At 40.5% G+C, this 12,906-nt stretch overlaps 1 protein-coding gene and 1 pseudogene across 3 annotated transcripts in view; one reads left to right on the forward strand and one right to left on the reverse strand.

Annotated features, from left to right (window-relative positions):
• The window catches only part of ATL3 (atlastin GTPase 3), a 48,326-nt gene extending 36,537 nt beyond the window's left edge, over positions 1 to 11,789 (forward strand). For all 3 annotated transcript variants that reach the window (XM_054439053.2, XM_054439052.2, XM_054439054.2), the window contains 4 exons: positions 342 to 398; positions 2,820 to 2,891; positions 4,431 to 4,862; positions 6,498 to 11,789. In XM_054439053.2, the coding sequence (XP_054295028.1) occupies positions 342 to 398; positions 2,820 to 2,891; positions 4,431 to 4,862; positions 6,498 to 6,584 (648 nt within the window). In that variant the 3' untranslated portion in view covers positions 6,585 to 11,789. The remainder of the gene's footprint in view (positions 1 to 341; positions 399 to 2,819; positions 2,892 to 4,430; positions 4,863 to 6,497) is intronic.
• Positions 3,181 to 3,681, reverse strand: LOC129007785 (mitochondrial inner membrane protease subunit 1-like; annotated as a pseudogene).
• Positions 11,790 to 12,906: the final 1,117 nt, after the last annotated feature.

Below are 12,906 nucleotides of genomic sequence, written 5' to 3' on the forward strand. Positions count from 1 at the left end.
GTGGTTAGGAAGTTGCTGTGAGTAGGAGGAGACGGCACCTAGATGTGACATGACTACCTCAAGGCGGATGGTCACTCTGCCCACAGGTAGTGGTGAGGCCAGCATGCGTGGGGAGCTGGATGGGAATCCTAGCCTCTGTAGGCTTGTGCTGCTTGAGAACATTTTTAGTTAACTAAAAATGCTAACATGCACTCAAAGGTGTGTGGTGTGTTTTGCTAATTCCTGGTTGTTGATCTAAGTCTTTAGGAAAATGCAGTTGTATGGTCACTTTCTAAAAATTAAATATGAGTAAGATATGACTGAATAACATTTTATAGCAGTTTTTATGTTTGTATTTTAAGGCATATATTAAAATTTATCAAGGAGAAGATCTGCCTCACCCCAAGTCCATGCTTCAGGTAAACAATGATTTGACATCCTAAACGCTACCCTTAAATTACTTGAGTTGACCTGTATACAATAAGCAGAGTTCTTTAGGAAGAGAATGCACTTTTTCTCCTTTTTCATTATGCTGAGGTCTGTTAATTTTTTTTTAGCACATTTTGCAGTAGTGTGGCGACCTTCTAGTTCACTTGTTTGTATTCATGGTGGTACAGTTAAAACGAAATGGCCTCTCCTCACTGGGCCTAGTCTTTTCACCAAACACACTTTGGGAAGCACAGTTTATTATACGTGGTTGAAACATACCCACCATGTTAGACAAGCAAGTTCCTGTCATCTGTTGTTTATTTTTTTTATTTTTATATAATTGATAATTTATTATTTTTTTGAGACAGAGTCTCACTCTTGCCAAGGCTGGAGTGCAGTGGCATGATCTTGGCTCACCACAACCTCCACCTCCTGGGTTCAAGTGATTCTTATGCCTCAGCCTCCCGAGTAGCTGGGATTATAGGCATGTACCACCATGCCTGGCTAATTTTTGTATTTTTAATAGAGATCGGTTTAGCCATGTTGCCCAGGCTGGTCTCCGACTCCTGGACTTGAGCAATCCGACCGTCTTGGCCTCCCAAAGTGCTGGGATTATAGGGGTGAGCCACCGTGCCTGGCTATAATTTTTTTAATTTAAAAAAAAAAAAAAAATAGGGATGTGGTCTTGCTGTGTTGCCCAGGCTGTTCTCAAACTTGGCTCAAGCGATGTGCCTGCCTCAGCTTCCCAAAGTGCTAAGGTTACAGGTGTGAGCCACCGTGCCTGACCTGTTATTTACTTTAGTGGAACATGTCCTGACACACCTGTTTACTATTCACTAATCAGGTTTTTAATTTGCAACTAGAATGTCATTTGGTTAAAACATAATTTTTGACTTTCATATGTTGAACATAAGGGGATTTATTGCCAAATGTTTATTTATTTTGTAGCAGAAAATTTTCATACAGGGAGCTAGAGCCTGGGATTGACATTGCAAATAATTTTTTCCTTTTTTTTTTTTGAGACGGAGTCTTGCTCTGTCGCCCAGGCTGGGGTGCAGTGGCGCGATCTTGGCTCACTGCAAGCTCCGCCTCCTGGGTTCACGTCATTCTCCTGCCTCAGCCTCCCGAGTAGCTGGGACTACAGGGGCCCGCCACCACGCCCGGCTAATTTCTTTGTATTTTAAGTAGAGACGGGATTTCACCGTGTTAGCCAGGATGATCTCAATCGCTTGACCTCGTGATCCACCCAGCTCAGCCTCCCAAAGTGCTGGGATTACAGGCATGAGTCACCACGCCCAGCCCCCCTTTTTTTCGTCTTTTTTTTTTTTTTTTTTTTTTTTAAATAGAAACAGGATCTAGCTGTGTTGAGCAGGCTGGTGTTGAATTCTTGGGCTCAAGTGATCCTCCCACCTCAGCCTCTCAAAGTGCTGGGATTACAGGCATAAGCCACCGCACCCAGCTTTTTCCTTTTTTTTTTTTTTTTTTTTGAGACAGAGTCTTGCTCTATTGCTCAGGCTGGAGTGCAGTGGCGTGATCTCGGCTCACTGCAACCTCTACCACCTGGGTTCAAGCAGTTCTCCTGCCTCAGCCTCCTGAGTAGCTGGTACTACAGGTGCGCACCACCAGGCCCAGCTAATTTTTTTGTATTTTTGGTAGAGATAGGGTTTCACCATGTTGGCCAGGCTGGTCTTGAACTCCTGACCTCATGATCCGCCAGCCTTGGCCTCCCAAAGTGCTGGGATTACAGGCGTGAGCCACCATGCCCAACCTTTCCTTGTTTTTTTTTTTTTTTTTTTTTTTTTTACTCCTATTTCTTAAAGTTGAAGCAATGGAGCCAGGTGTGGTGGCTTACTCCTGTAATCCCAGCACTTGGGGAGGTTGAGGTGGGCAGATCACTTGAGCCTGGGAGTTCAACATCAGCTTGGGCAATATAGGGAGACTCTAGCTCTGCAAAACAAAAACTTAAAAAGTTAGCCAAGCTTGGTGGCACGCACTGGCAGGAGGATGGCTTGCATTCAGGAGGTGAAGGTTGCAGTGTGCTGAGATTACCACTGAACTCCAGCCTGGGTGACAGAGTGAGACTCTGTCTTAAAAAAAAAAAAAATTTAAACAATTAAAAAATAAATTGACTCAATGGAAATAATATTTTCCTTGAATTTTGGAGATTTAATTTTTGCTAAAGAGTCTTATGTATAAGAATACATATTTCTATGTATATGAACTTCTACCTTTTTTTTGGTAGAAAATTTGGCAGAAAGTGCATTTTATTTCATCAGTTGAACTATATGGAAATCTAGAAAAATAGAAGGTTAATAAAAAAGGAAGAATGGGGAATAGAGAAGATTTTTATTAGGTTATTTGTGGAGGAATATTAAAAGAGGAAGGATTTACACGTTTTTGTCTCTTAAAAGGCCACTGCTGAAGCCAACAACTTAGCAGCTGCAGCCTCTGCCAAGGACATTTATTATAACAACATGGAAGAGGTACGTGGGACATATGCCTTATTCTGAAATATAACCTGGGCATTGTTGCTGACTTCAAAAGCCCAACTTGATCCTACTTAATGTATCTTTAAGTGATGAGGTAATAAACCTATATTCAGGTTGTCCTGGTAACGGGGGCCTTCTAATTATTACCATTTCTTTTTTTGTTTGTTTTTGTTTTGTTTTGTTTTGAATAGCAAATAGTTTATTGGTAAGTACATAGTTTCAGTGGGAGTAATAAATTCACATGAGCAGGAGACAATAATCAAGTCAAAAGAATAAATGCTTACTAATTATCAGAAAATCTGTGGCCATTAAGGCTGGCACATAAAAATCCAAAATCACTCAGAGGCCGAATCTTAAAGAAGATTTGTCCTCTTATTACTTCATATGGAATAGGTCCATAGTACCTGGAATCTGTAGAATTCTGTAGATTTATCACCTTCTAACCAAACATGACCCACTGGGACATAACTGTAGCTTTTAAAGAAATCTGATGGACTAGTGGTGAGGATTTTGTCTCCTTCCAAACCAGTTACTCTTTTACAAATATTTGATGTTGGATCACTTGGGCTTTTTGCAATCACAATGTCACCTCTTTGGATACTATAAAAATGTCAGCTAAGATTTTCTGCAAAGACAGTATCTGAATTTTGAATTGTAGGCTCCATTGATGGTCCAGAACACATGACACCACCACCAACGTATTCAAAAGCACAGTGAGCTATACAGCCATACTGAATAGCATAGCCAACAAGTCAAAAGGTTTCCCCAGAACACCACGAAGCATAGTCTATGTAGACTCTGCCACCATTGGTCATAGGTCTGTTCTATAATTCATTCAATTTTTAGGGAAGTCGCAGAGCTTCCAGAAAAAAAAAAATTAAAGCATGTCTCAAAGCATATGTGGGTGATCCATGATTTCAGGAATCCTTGGGTCCCAAAGAATCCTGAGGACCCTCAACCAGGACACAGGTGGGCCTTTCTCACCTGGGCCCCGCAGAAGTCGACTGTTTGCTTTTGTTTTTTTGAGACGGAGTCTCACTCTGTTGCCCAGGCTGGAGTGCAGTGGTGCGATCTCGGCTCACTGCAATCTCCACCTCCCGGGTTCAAGCGGTTCTCCTGCCTCAGCCTTCTGAGTAGCTGGGATTACAGGTGCCTGTCATCACGCCTGGCTAATTTTTTTTGTATTAGTAGAGACGGAGTTTCACCATGTTTACCAGGCTGATTTCAAACTCCTGACCTTAAGTGATCCGCCCGCCCTGGCCTCCCAAAGTGCTGGGATTACGGGCGTGAGCCACTGCGTCTGTCCCAGTGTCACTGCTCTTTCCAATTGATATTATCACCCTGGTTTTTTAAGTGTGCTTTTCAGAGGAAGTGAAACTAGACTTATTGGTCTTAGTCATCTTTTAAAAGTTAACTTATTAATATATTGTTAACATCTTAAAACATTCTAATCCTTTCATTATCTTTTCATGTTTTATTTGGCACTTGTTTTTGAAGAGATCTTTTAACATATTGTTTCTTTGTTCTCTTTAGGTTTGTGGGGGAGAGAAACCTTATTTGTCTCCAGACATTCTAGAGGAGAAGCACTGTGAATTCAAACAACTTGCTCTGGACCATTTTAAGAAGACCAAAAAGATGGGTGGGAAGGATTTCAGCTTTCGTTACCAGCAGGAGCTGGAGGAGGAAATCAAGGAATTATATGAGAACTTCTGCAAGCACAATGGTAGCAAGAATGTCTTCAGCACCTTCCGAACCCCTGCAGTGCTGTTCACGGGCATTGTAGCTTTGTACATAGCCTCAGGCCTCACTGGCTTCATAGGTCTTGAGGTTGTAGCCCAGTTGTTCAACTGTATGGTTGGACTACTGTTAATAGCGCTTCTCACCTGGGGCTACATCAGGTATTCTGGTCAATATCGTGAGCTGGGCGGAGCTATTGATTTTGGTGCCGCATATGTGTTGGAGCAGGTAAGTGGAGCTCTGAAGAGCCTGAGGGTTGATAATGGGCAGATATTTGTGCTTCCGTTGTAAAATATCTCAGTTTGGAAGAATTTCATAGTGAAGACATGAGACAATGGCCACTCCATTGGCTGTTGTTTTCTGATAGACTGTATGTTTTATTATCCTTTAGGATATTAATATTTATTCTTAATATTTTGTTTCCATGCCTAAAAAGACCGCCTCCCCCCGCTTTTTTTTTTTTTTTTTTTTGAGACAAAGTCTTGCTCTTCTCTCTTGCCCAGGCTGGAGTCCAGTGGCATGATCTCGGCTCACTGCAACCTCCGCCTCCCAGGTTCAAGCGATTCTCTTGCGTCAGCCTCCTGAGTAGCTGAGACTACAGGTGTGTGCCACCACGGCCCGCTAGTTTTTGTATTTTTAATAGAGACAGGGTTTCACCATGTTAACCAGGCTGGTCTCGAACTCCTGATCTCATGGTCCGCCCGCCTCGGCCTCCCAAAGTGCTGGGATTACAGGCGTGAGCCACCGTGCCCAGCCCAAAAATAGCCCTTTAATGCAAAAACATTCCAGCTTAGACATACTGATTGTGTTCCCCTTTGGCAACTTTTTTTTTTTTTTTTTTTGAGACAGAGTTTTACGCTTTTGCCCAGGCTGGAGTGAAGTGGTGTGATCTTGGCTCACTGCAACCTCTGCCCACTGGGTTCAAGTGATTCTCTTGCCTCAGCCTCCCAAGAGTAGCTAGGATTATAGGTGCCCGACACCACGCCCAGTTAATTTCTGTATTTTTTCTTTTAGTAGAGACAGTGTTTTGCCATGTTAGCTAGGCTGGTCTTGAACTCCTGACCTCAGGTGATCCACCTGCCTTGGCCTCCCAAAGTGCTAGGATTATAGGCATGAGCTATTGCGCCTGGTCGGCAACTTCTAATTACATGCTCTTCAGACATAATTTTTATGTGATTCTCACTTCTCACCCCTCCTAGATTAATTTACTTCACTGAAAAGTAAGAACTTTGAAAAAATTATGAACTTAACGAAAAATGTTCGGTTTTGAGTCCTACTGGATTAGGAAAGGGATGGTATCTTTTTTATTTAAAAATCTTCCAGAAGCCAGTGGCTTGGTTATTTATTTATTTATTGGGTTGCTTATTTATTTATTTATAAAATGTTTTTTTGGAGACGAGGTCTTGCTCTGTCACCCAGGCTGGTGTCTTAGCTCACTGTAACTTAAAACTCCTGGGCTCAAGTGATCCTCCCACCTCAGCCTCCCAAGCAGCTGGTGTTACAGGCGAGTGCCAGCACAACCTGACTAACCCAGTAGCTCTTGGACATTGACATGGTCACAAGTTTTGTAGATCTTTGAGATGATACATTTGTTTTTCTGAGTAACATGAACAGATGAGTTGGGTTAGCAGCTTGTGAAGCCACAGGAGCTGCCTATCCTACCCCAGACACAGAGCAGATGTTCCCCTGGCTCTCTTGGGAGTTAGCTGCTGCCACAGCCTCTCTGTATCCCTGCATTTTCATTCCACTGCTTTCTGTAACATGCCGATGATGGAGACAGGTTTTTGAAAGTTTAAGGACTTACTTTCTTGTTTCTGTGTTGTATTTTATTAACTTATATGTTGAATAAATGGACTTTTGCAGGCTTCTTCTCATATCGGTAATTCCACTCAGGCCACTGTGAGGGATGCAGTTGTTGGAAGACCACCCATGGATAAAAAAGCTCAGTAGCATCTTAATATGAAGATCAAACAAGAACACAGCGAGCCCCTACTGATATCTGGGTTTCTGCCACGGCCACAGGTTCATATCCAGAGGAATGGCAGATCTGAGACGATCCAGGAAAAGCTAAAACATGGCCCTGTAATAAATGAGCAGACCTCTCCTGTGGTTTCAAATTATTAAACACACTTCCATTTCTCTTGGAAGCATTTCTTTTCCTTGCTGTTATAGATGCAAGCCTGTGTCTATTTTCATATTACTCTGCTTTGTGCACTTTATGGAGGAGGAAGCTAGAGGGAAAATGGAAATGCAGCTTTTAAGTTCTTTATGTGCCACTTAGTGCCTTTTAAGATTGATTCCATGGTTTTGCAGACACGATGGGGAGGGGATGGAGGATAACCTCATGAAAGGTGCCATTTTTGGGTGAAACTTGTTATTTCTTTTATACTTTACTCTTTTGAGAAGGATTCCTTTTTTTTTTTTTTTTTTGAGTTGGAGTCTCACTCTGTCACCAGGCTTGAGTGCAGTGGCGCAATCTTGGCTCACTGCAACCTCCGCCTGCTGGGTTCAAGCAGTTCTCCTGTCAGCCTCCCGAGCAGCTGGGACTACAGGTGTACGCTACCATGCCCAGCTAATTTTTTTGTGTTTTTAGTAGAGATGGGGTTTCACCATGTTGGCCAGGATGGTCTCGGTCTCTTGACCTTGTGATCTGCCTGCCTTGGCCTCCCAAAGTGCTGGGATTACAGGCGTGAGCCACCGTGCCCGGCCAAGAAGGATTCCTTTTTTAAAAGTTTACAAAACTTGGAGAAACTTCAGAACTAAAGATTAACTGAAAATGATGTCATTACACTTAAAAAAAATTTACAATAGGGAATCTTGTTGCCATATAATGTGGAAAAATCATGTCATATTTAAATATACCATACTCTGAAATGTGAGGTTTTTACCCAGTAGGCTGACAGTTTTGTTGCAACTTGCTCTTTTTTTTTTTTTTGGTCCCTATAGCTTCTTTCTAGAAAAAGAGGCAAACGTGCCTTGAAAAGCCAGAGTGGCTCATAATAAAAGGAATGAGCTAGATACTTTAAGAAAAAAGCTAAGTTTAAATGAACCATGTAACCTCTGATAAGTCACTTGAACTTGTGCCTTGGTCAGGTTCACTGTAGGTTTACATATGTATGTATGTTTTACACAACTCTTATAATTGTCATTTGAGGGGTTTTGTTTTTGAGAGTTCTGCGTAAGAACAGAACTTTATTAAGGATTAGAGGGAAGATACTACCAAATATTACTGCATTTAATTGATGTCTAATTTCATGTGGCTTAGCAGCAATTAATAACCTGATTTAAGGTCTTTATTCAGAATGTTAATTTGCATTCTCTGCCCTGTCTAATGTTCTTAATAATGAAGCTAAAATTAACCCATTTTATTTAGTGAATTATCTATTTAATTTTACTTTGGCTAGTCTGGTAGCTTTAAGATAGCTTTGGCTTAGCAAGGAGCAAACTCCTACCCAAATATAAACAATATCTAGAAGTATCTAAGAGTTCTTTTTTTCTATTTACCTTGATCAGGAGATAAAAGTTTTATCTGTTAGTTGCTTTTCCTTTTGGAATTATTGTGGATTTTAAAACTTAAAACTTGCCTGCAAGTATTTATATAAACATTCAGGTATATAAGCCTTAATTTGTGAGATAATTTAACTTTTGTTGTGGGAGGGAGGTAAGAGTGTAAATTTTATATACATGAAGGTAAGATCTGAGTGTAAACTTTATATACATGAAGTATGAATGGAAGGTAGAAAAAAAGAAAGTCCCTTTTCGCATGTAATCTCTTTATCCAAGAATTTTCTTTTGACACTTTACCACTGAAGTATTTTTGTAAGTCCTAAATTCCCAGCATATTGTTTCATATTTATATGCCATCTTGCAAATAGTTCTTGCTATTTTATTCACTTGCTGTTACACTTTAGAAAAATTCCAGCTTGTTTACTTGCATTTATTAGTGATGCCAAGCTTTGACTGTTAACTTGAAAGCTCACTTCTGAAATGTTGGTGCATTTTCAGGTGACCTCTTATCTCTCTGAAAGTTCATACCTATTAGCAGCCTCTGTAAATATTGACATACTTAGCTTTTAATACATTCTATAAGTAAATTTATAGATTTCAGAATAACTGTCAAAAAATTTAATGGTAAGAATGGGTGATGTGTCGAAAACTCATACTAAAGTATTAGGTCACTTTAAAAAAAGTGATAATGTATGATTTAATGAAATCTTAAGATTCAGTTACTATTTAAATTCACCATTTTTGTTTTGGTCTTATAAAGAGACCTTGGTTTAATTATCCAGAGGAAGTCCCCCTCACCTTTTTTTTTTTTTTTTTTTTTTTCTTAGTTCTGCTTCTGGAAAGTGTTTTATAAAGTTTTCTCAGTGAGGGTTCTTAAGAGTTTTCTTTGGCCTCTTTTCTCTCAACAGTAAATTGATGATTTTATATCAACTTTTTCAATAAAAGATGCATTATCATCACTGGCTATAAATCATCCTGGGGAGATTTATAACCAGGTTAAAAAATAATGTCTTTTACTTCTCTCACCTTTTACTTGTGGTTCAGACGCTCAGACTGTGCCTGTTTGTGTCGTGTCTGTTGCTCTGCCGCTTTCCATGCAGACATTTTTAATTTTGCACAATCCTAATAATATATGGAACTCATTCCTGTGAATATATAAAAGGAGGCTTCCAAAATTTTCTATTAAAATATTTCAGGATAAATTAAGTGTTGATAATATGAAAAAATAATTTCAATGAGCTGCTTATAGTAAAAATGGTAGAATCAGAGTTTTCATTCTTTCACTGAGAAATCTTTCTGTAAGATTGGCTCATAGATAAAATGAGACAAACTACTATGTATGATAAAACACCTTCAGAGTCATGCCTTGTTTTGTTTTATTTTATTTTATTTTTTGAGACAGAGGTCTTGCTCTGTCGCCCAGGTTGGAGTGCAGTGGTGCAATGCCGCTCACTGCAACCTCCACCTCCCAGGTTCAAGCAATTCTCCTGTCTCAGCTTCCTGAGTAGCTGGGACTACAGGTGTACACCACCATGCCTGGCTAATTTTTGTTTTTTTACTAGAGGTGGGGTTTTGCCATGTTGGCCAGGCTGGTCTCAAACTCCTGACCTCAGGTGATCCACTCCCCTCAGCCTCCCAAAGTGCTGGGATTACAGGCATGAGCTACCCCGCCCAGCTGAGTCATGCCTTATTTTCGTAGTATACCAAGAAATGTTCTATGGAAGTTTACGTTTTAACACCTCTTTTATACTTGGTAAAATTGCCTGTGTTTCGCTTTATTCCTTTTTTTTTTTTTTTTTTGAGACAGACTCTTGTACTGTCGCCCAGGCTGAAGTGCAGTGGCGCGATCTTGGCTCACTACAACCTCCGCCTCCTGGGTTCAAGTGATTCTTCTGCCTCAGGCTCCTAAGTAGCAGGGATTACAGGCATGTGCCATCACACCCGGCTTATTTTTGTATTTTTCGTAGAGACAGGGCTTCGCCGTGTTGACCAGGCTGGTGTCAACTCCTCGGGGAATCCGCCTGCCTTGGCCTTCCAGAGTGCTGGGATTATAGGCGTGAGCCACTGGAACCTGGCCTTGTTTTGCTTTACTTTTTCTCTTACATGAAGTCAAGCGCTTTGGTCAGACACAAAAATACTGCCTTGTACTGGTGGTTGGTTTCATTAGTGGATCACACACAGTGTTCTACTTGGCTTGTAAAATGGTGCCTTGGATAGGGTGAGTTTGGATAAGTATGTATGTATGAGTTATAGCAAAATTAAGTAGATTGAATCAAGTCCATGCAAAAGCAATAAAACAGTTTTAATTTTTTGCTAGGTTCTTTTAAAAAATGATGTAACTTATATGGAAGTCTTCATAGAACTTTTTTGTTTCCTGGAACTATTGAAATGTAATTTAGGATGATTTGATGTTCCATCTCAAGTTGTCAACATGGCTGTGTCATTCTGGCTTACACATGTTTTATCTAACAAAATTCTAGTCAAGGGATAAGGGCATAATGAAGACAAGCTTCAGTTACGAAAGTACAAACTATTTGTGTGATTAATTTTTAAAAATGACATTAAGAAGCCCATTATAAAAGAATATTGCAGTCAAATGGTTTTTCTTGTTGTAAGTCCTGTTGTAGCTATGTTTTGGGTAGTGGTTCTCATCTACCTTGGAGTGCATTAGACTTACCTAGCAGGCTTGTTTAAAAAGTTCAGATTCCCAGCTTTGTACCCAGGGATTGCCTCAGGTGGTATGGGCTGTGGTCCTGGAGTCATCACTTTTATAAATAGTGGTTCAGAGACCACAGAGAGAGACTGCTTCATCGAATGGGAAGTACCAAGGAGAAAGTACAATTCTGTATTGTCTGGAGGCAAGTGGACACTTTGTACCTGAGGTTTAGAATAGGTAGTCTCTTGCCAGTACAATCCCCAGGCGTTTTCTGTGTTCAGAAGTTGTAAGAATGCCTTTAATTCAGAGGATTATCTAAGCTCCTTAAAGCTGTTTTTCTCCATTGTCATAGTGCCTTCTCTGAAAAATGAATGTACAAGTATCCTATTTTCTAACATGTAATTAGGATTTTTTTAAAAGCAATTTTTGATAGTTTTTCTTTTAAAAAGTAAAATTCAGCACTGTGACTTGAACCCCCAAATCTTTCACATACAAGTGAAACATTAAGCCACAAATAAAAATAATGAACAAGAAGGAAGACAAGATCCTAATTTCTGTCATTAGTGACCTAAGTACCCCATATCAGAAACTTTGCAAAACAGATCTAGGGACAGAAGGGTTTGACATTTTTCTTTGGGGAGGAATTTCGTGTGCCAGAACTGCAGTTTAAATGTAGTGTTTTATGAGCAAGGGAAGGTAGCATTGATTCCCAAAGCTTTCTAATTAGATACATGCTGTCATGGATGTAAGCCTTAAAGGAGTTAATACTAATCTTGTACATACACAAATTTTCCTCAGGTTTCTTTTTTATTTTAAAAAATGATTTGTTAAAAGTTCTTTCTGCTAGACCCTTGCCTTTGAGTGGCTTTGAAATTTAATATAGTTTTTAAAACGTGCAATGGGATGAGATTATGCTATTAGTATATTAAAAGCATGTTTCTGTTTTACTCCAATTTGTATGATCATTTAATGGAATAAAGATCACAACACCATGTTATCTGTGTTTTCTTTCTCTGTGTTTTTAATATGGGAGGTTCTGTGAAATAGAGTTTGGCTTGGCAAAGTGAACAAGACTTCTGACGGCATAGTGGCACTGTGGTTTGAGTTAGCTTTCTCTGTCCTACAAAACGATACTGAACAAGTATCTTACTAGCATAGTCTGGAGAAGGCCCTATTGTTGGCAGCGTTGCTTAAAAGTGAGCACAAGGGCCAGGTGTCGTGGCTCACTCCTGTAATCTGCACTTCGGGAGGCTGAGATGGGAGAAACGCTTGAGCCCAGGAATTTGAGACCAGCTTGGGTGATATATGGAGACACTTTCCACCTCTGTCTCTACAAAATAAAGGATTAGCCCGGCATAGTGGCGCCCACCTGTAGTCCTAGCTACTCTGGAGGCTGAGGCAGGATAATCACTTGAGTCCAGGAGTTCGAGGCAGCAGTGAATTACGGTCACATCACTGTACTGCAGCCTGGGCAAGAGCAAGACCCTGTCTCAAAAAAAAAATAAGCGCAAATTTCATTTACAGTAACATGGACTTGTGAAGACCTCTGAATTTGTAGCACTTTCATTTAGTTGCCCTATATGGAGCCAGCTGATTAGTTTCTCTTCAGGGGTGGGGGCAGGGAACGTAAATCTCTACTTAAAGCTTTCTCTTTCACTGATGGACCCAGTGAGGAGATTGAATAGAACTTCTCAAATATGATAAATAGCTAGACATACCCCATTTAGCCCTACAGTAAAAAGATTTCTTCCCTAGTTGGAAACACTGGGTGGGATCAGCAGCCTTTCTCCATCCAACCATCCATCCCTGGTTGTTACCATGTGTCAGGTGCTATGCCAGGTGCTGCCCTTGAGTTCATCACAGTTTAGCAGGGAAGGGGCAAACTCAGAGACTGATGATGTGAAGAGTATGGTGAAAACAAAGATTCAGGACTTGGGTGCCACCATCAGTGTAGACGCTCTCATCAGCATAAACTGGGGAGAAGGAAAGACCAGGGTGAGGAATGTGGTCCTGTACGGATGGGGAGCAGTCAAGCAAGCTGGCTTGTCTTTGGCGCATTGACATTCTTGCTTTTGATTATCATATATCACTTTGCAAAAGACAAGTCCA

Source organism: Pongo pygmaeus, chromosome 9 (genome assembly GCF_028885625.2).
Source record: "Pongo pygmaeus isolate AG05252 chromosome 9, NHGRI_mPonPyg2-v2.0_pri, whole genome shotgun sequence".
Classification (NCBI taxonomy): Eukaryota; Metazoa; Chordata; class Mammalia; order Primates; family Hominidae; genus Pongo; species Pongo pygmaeus.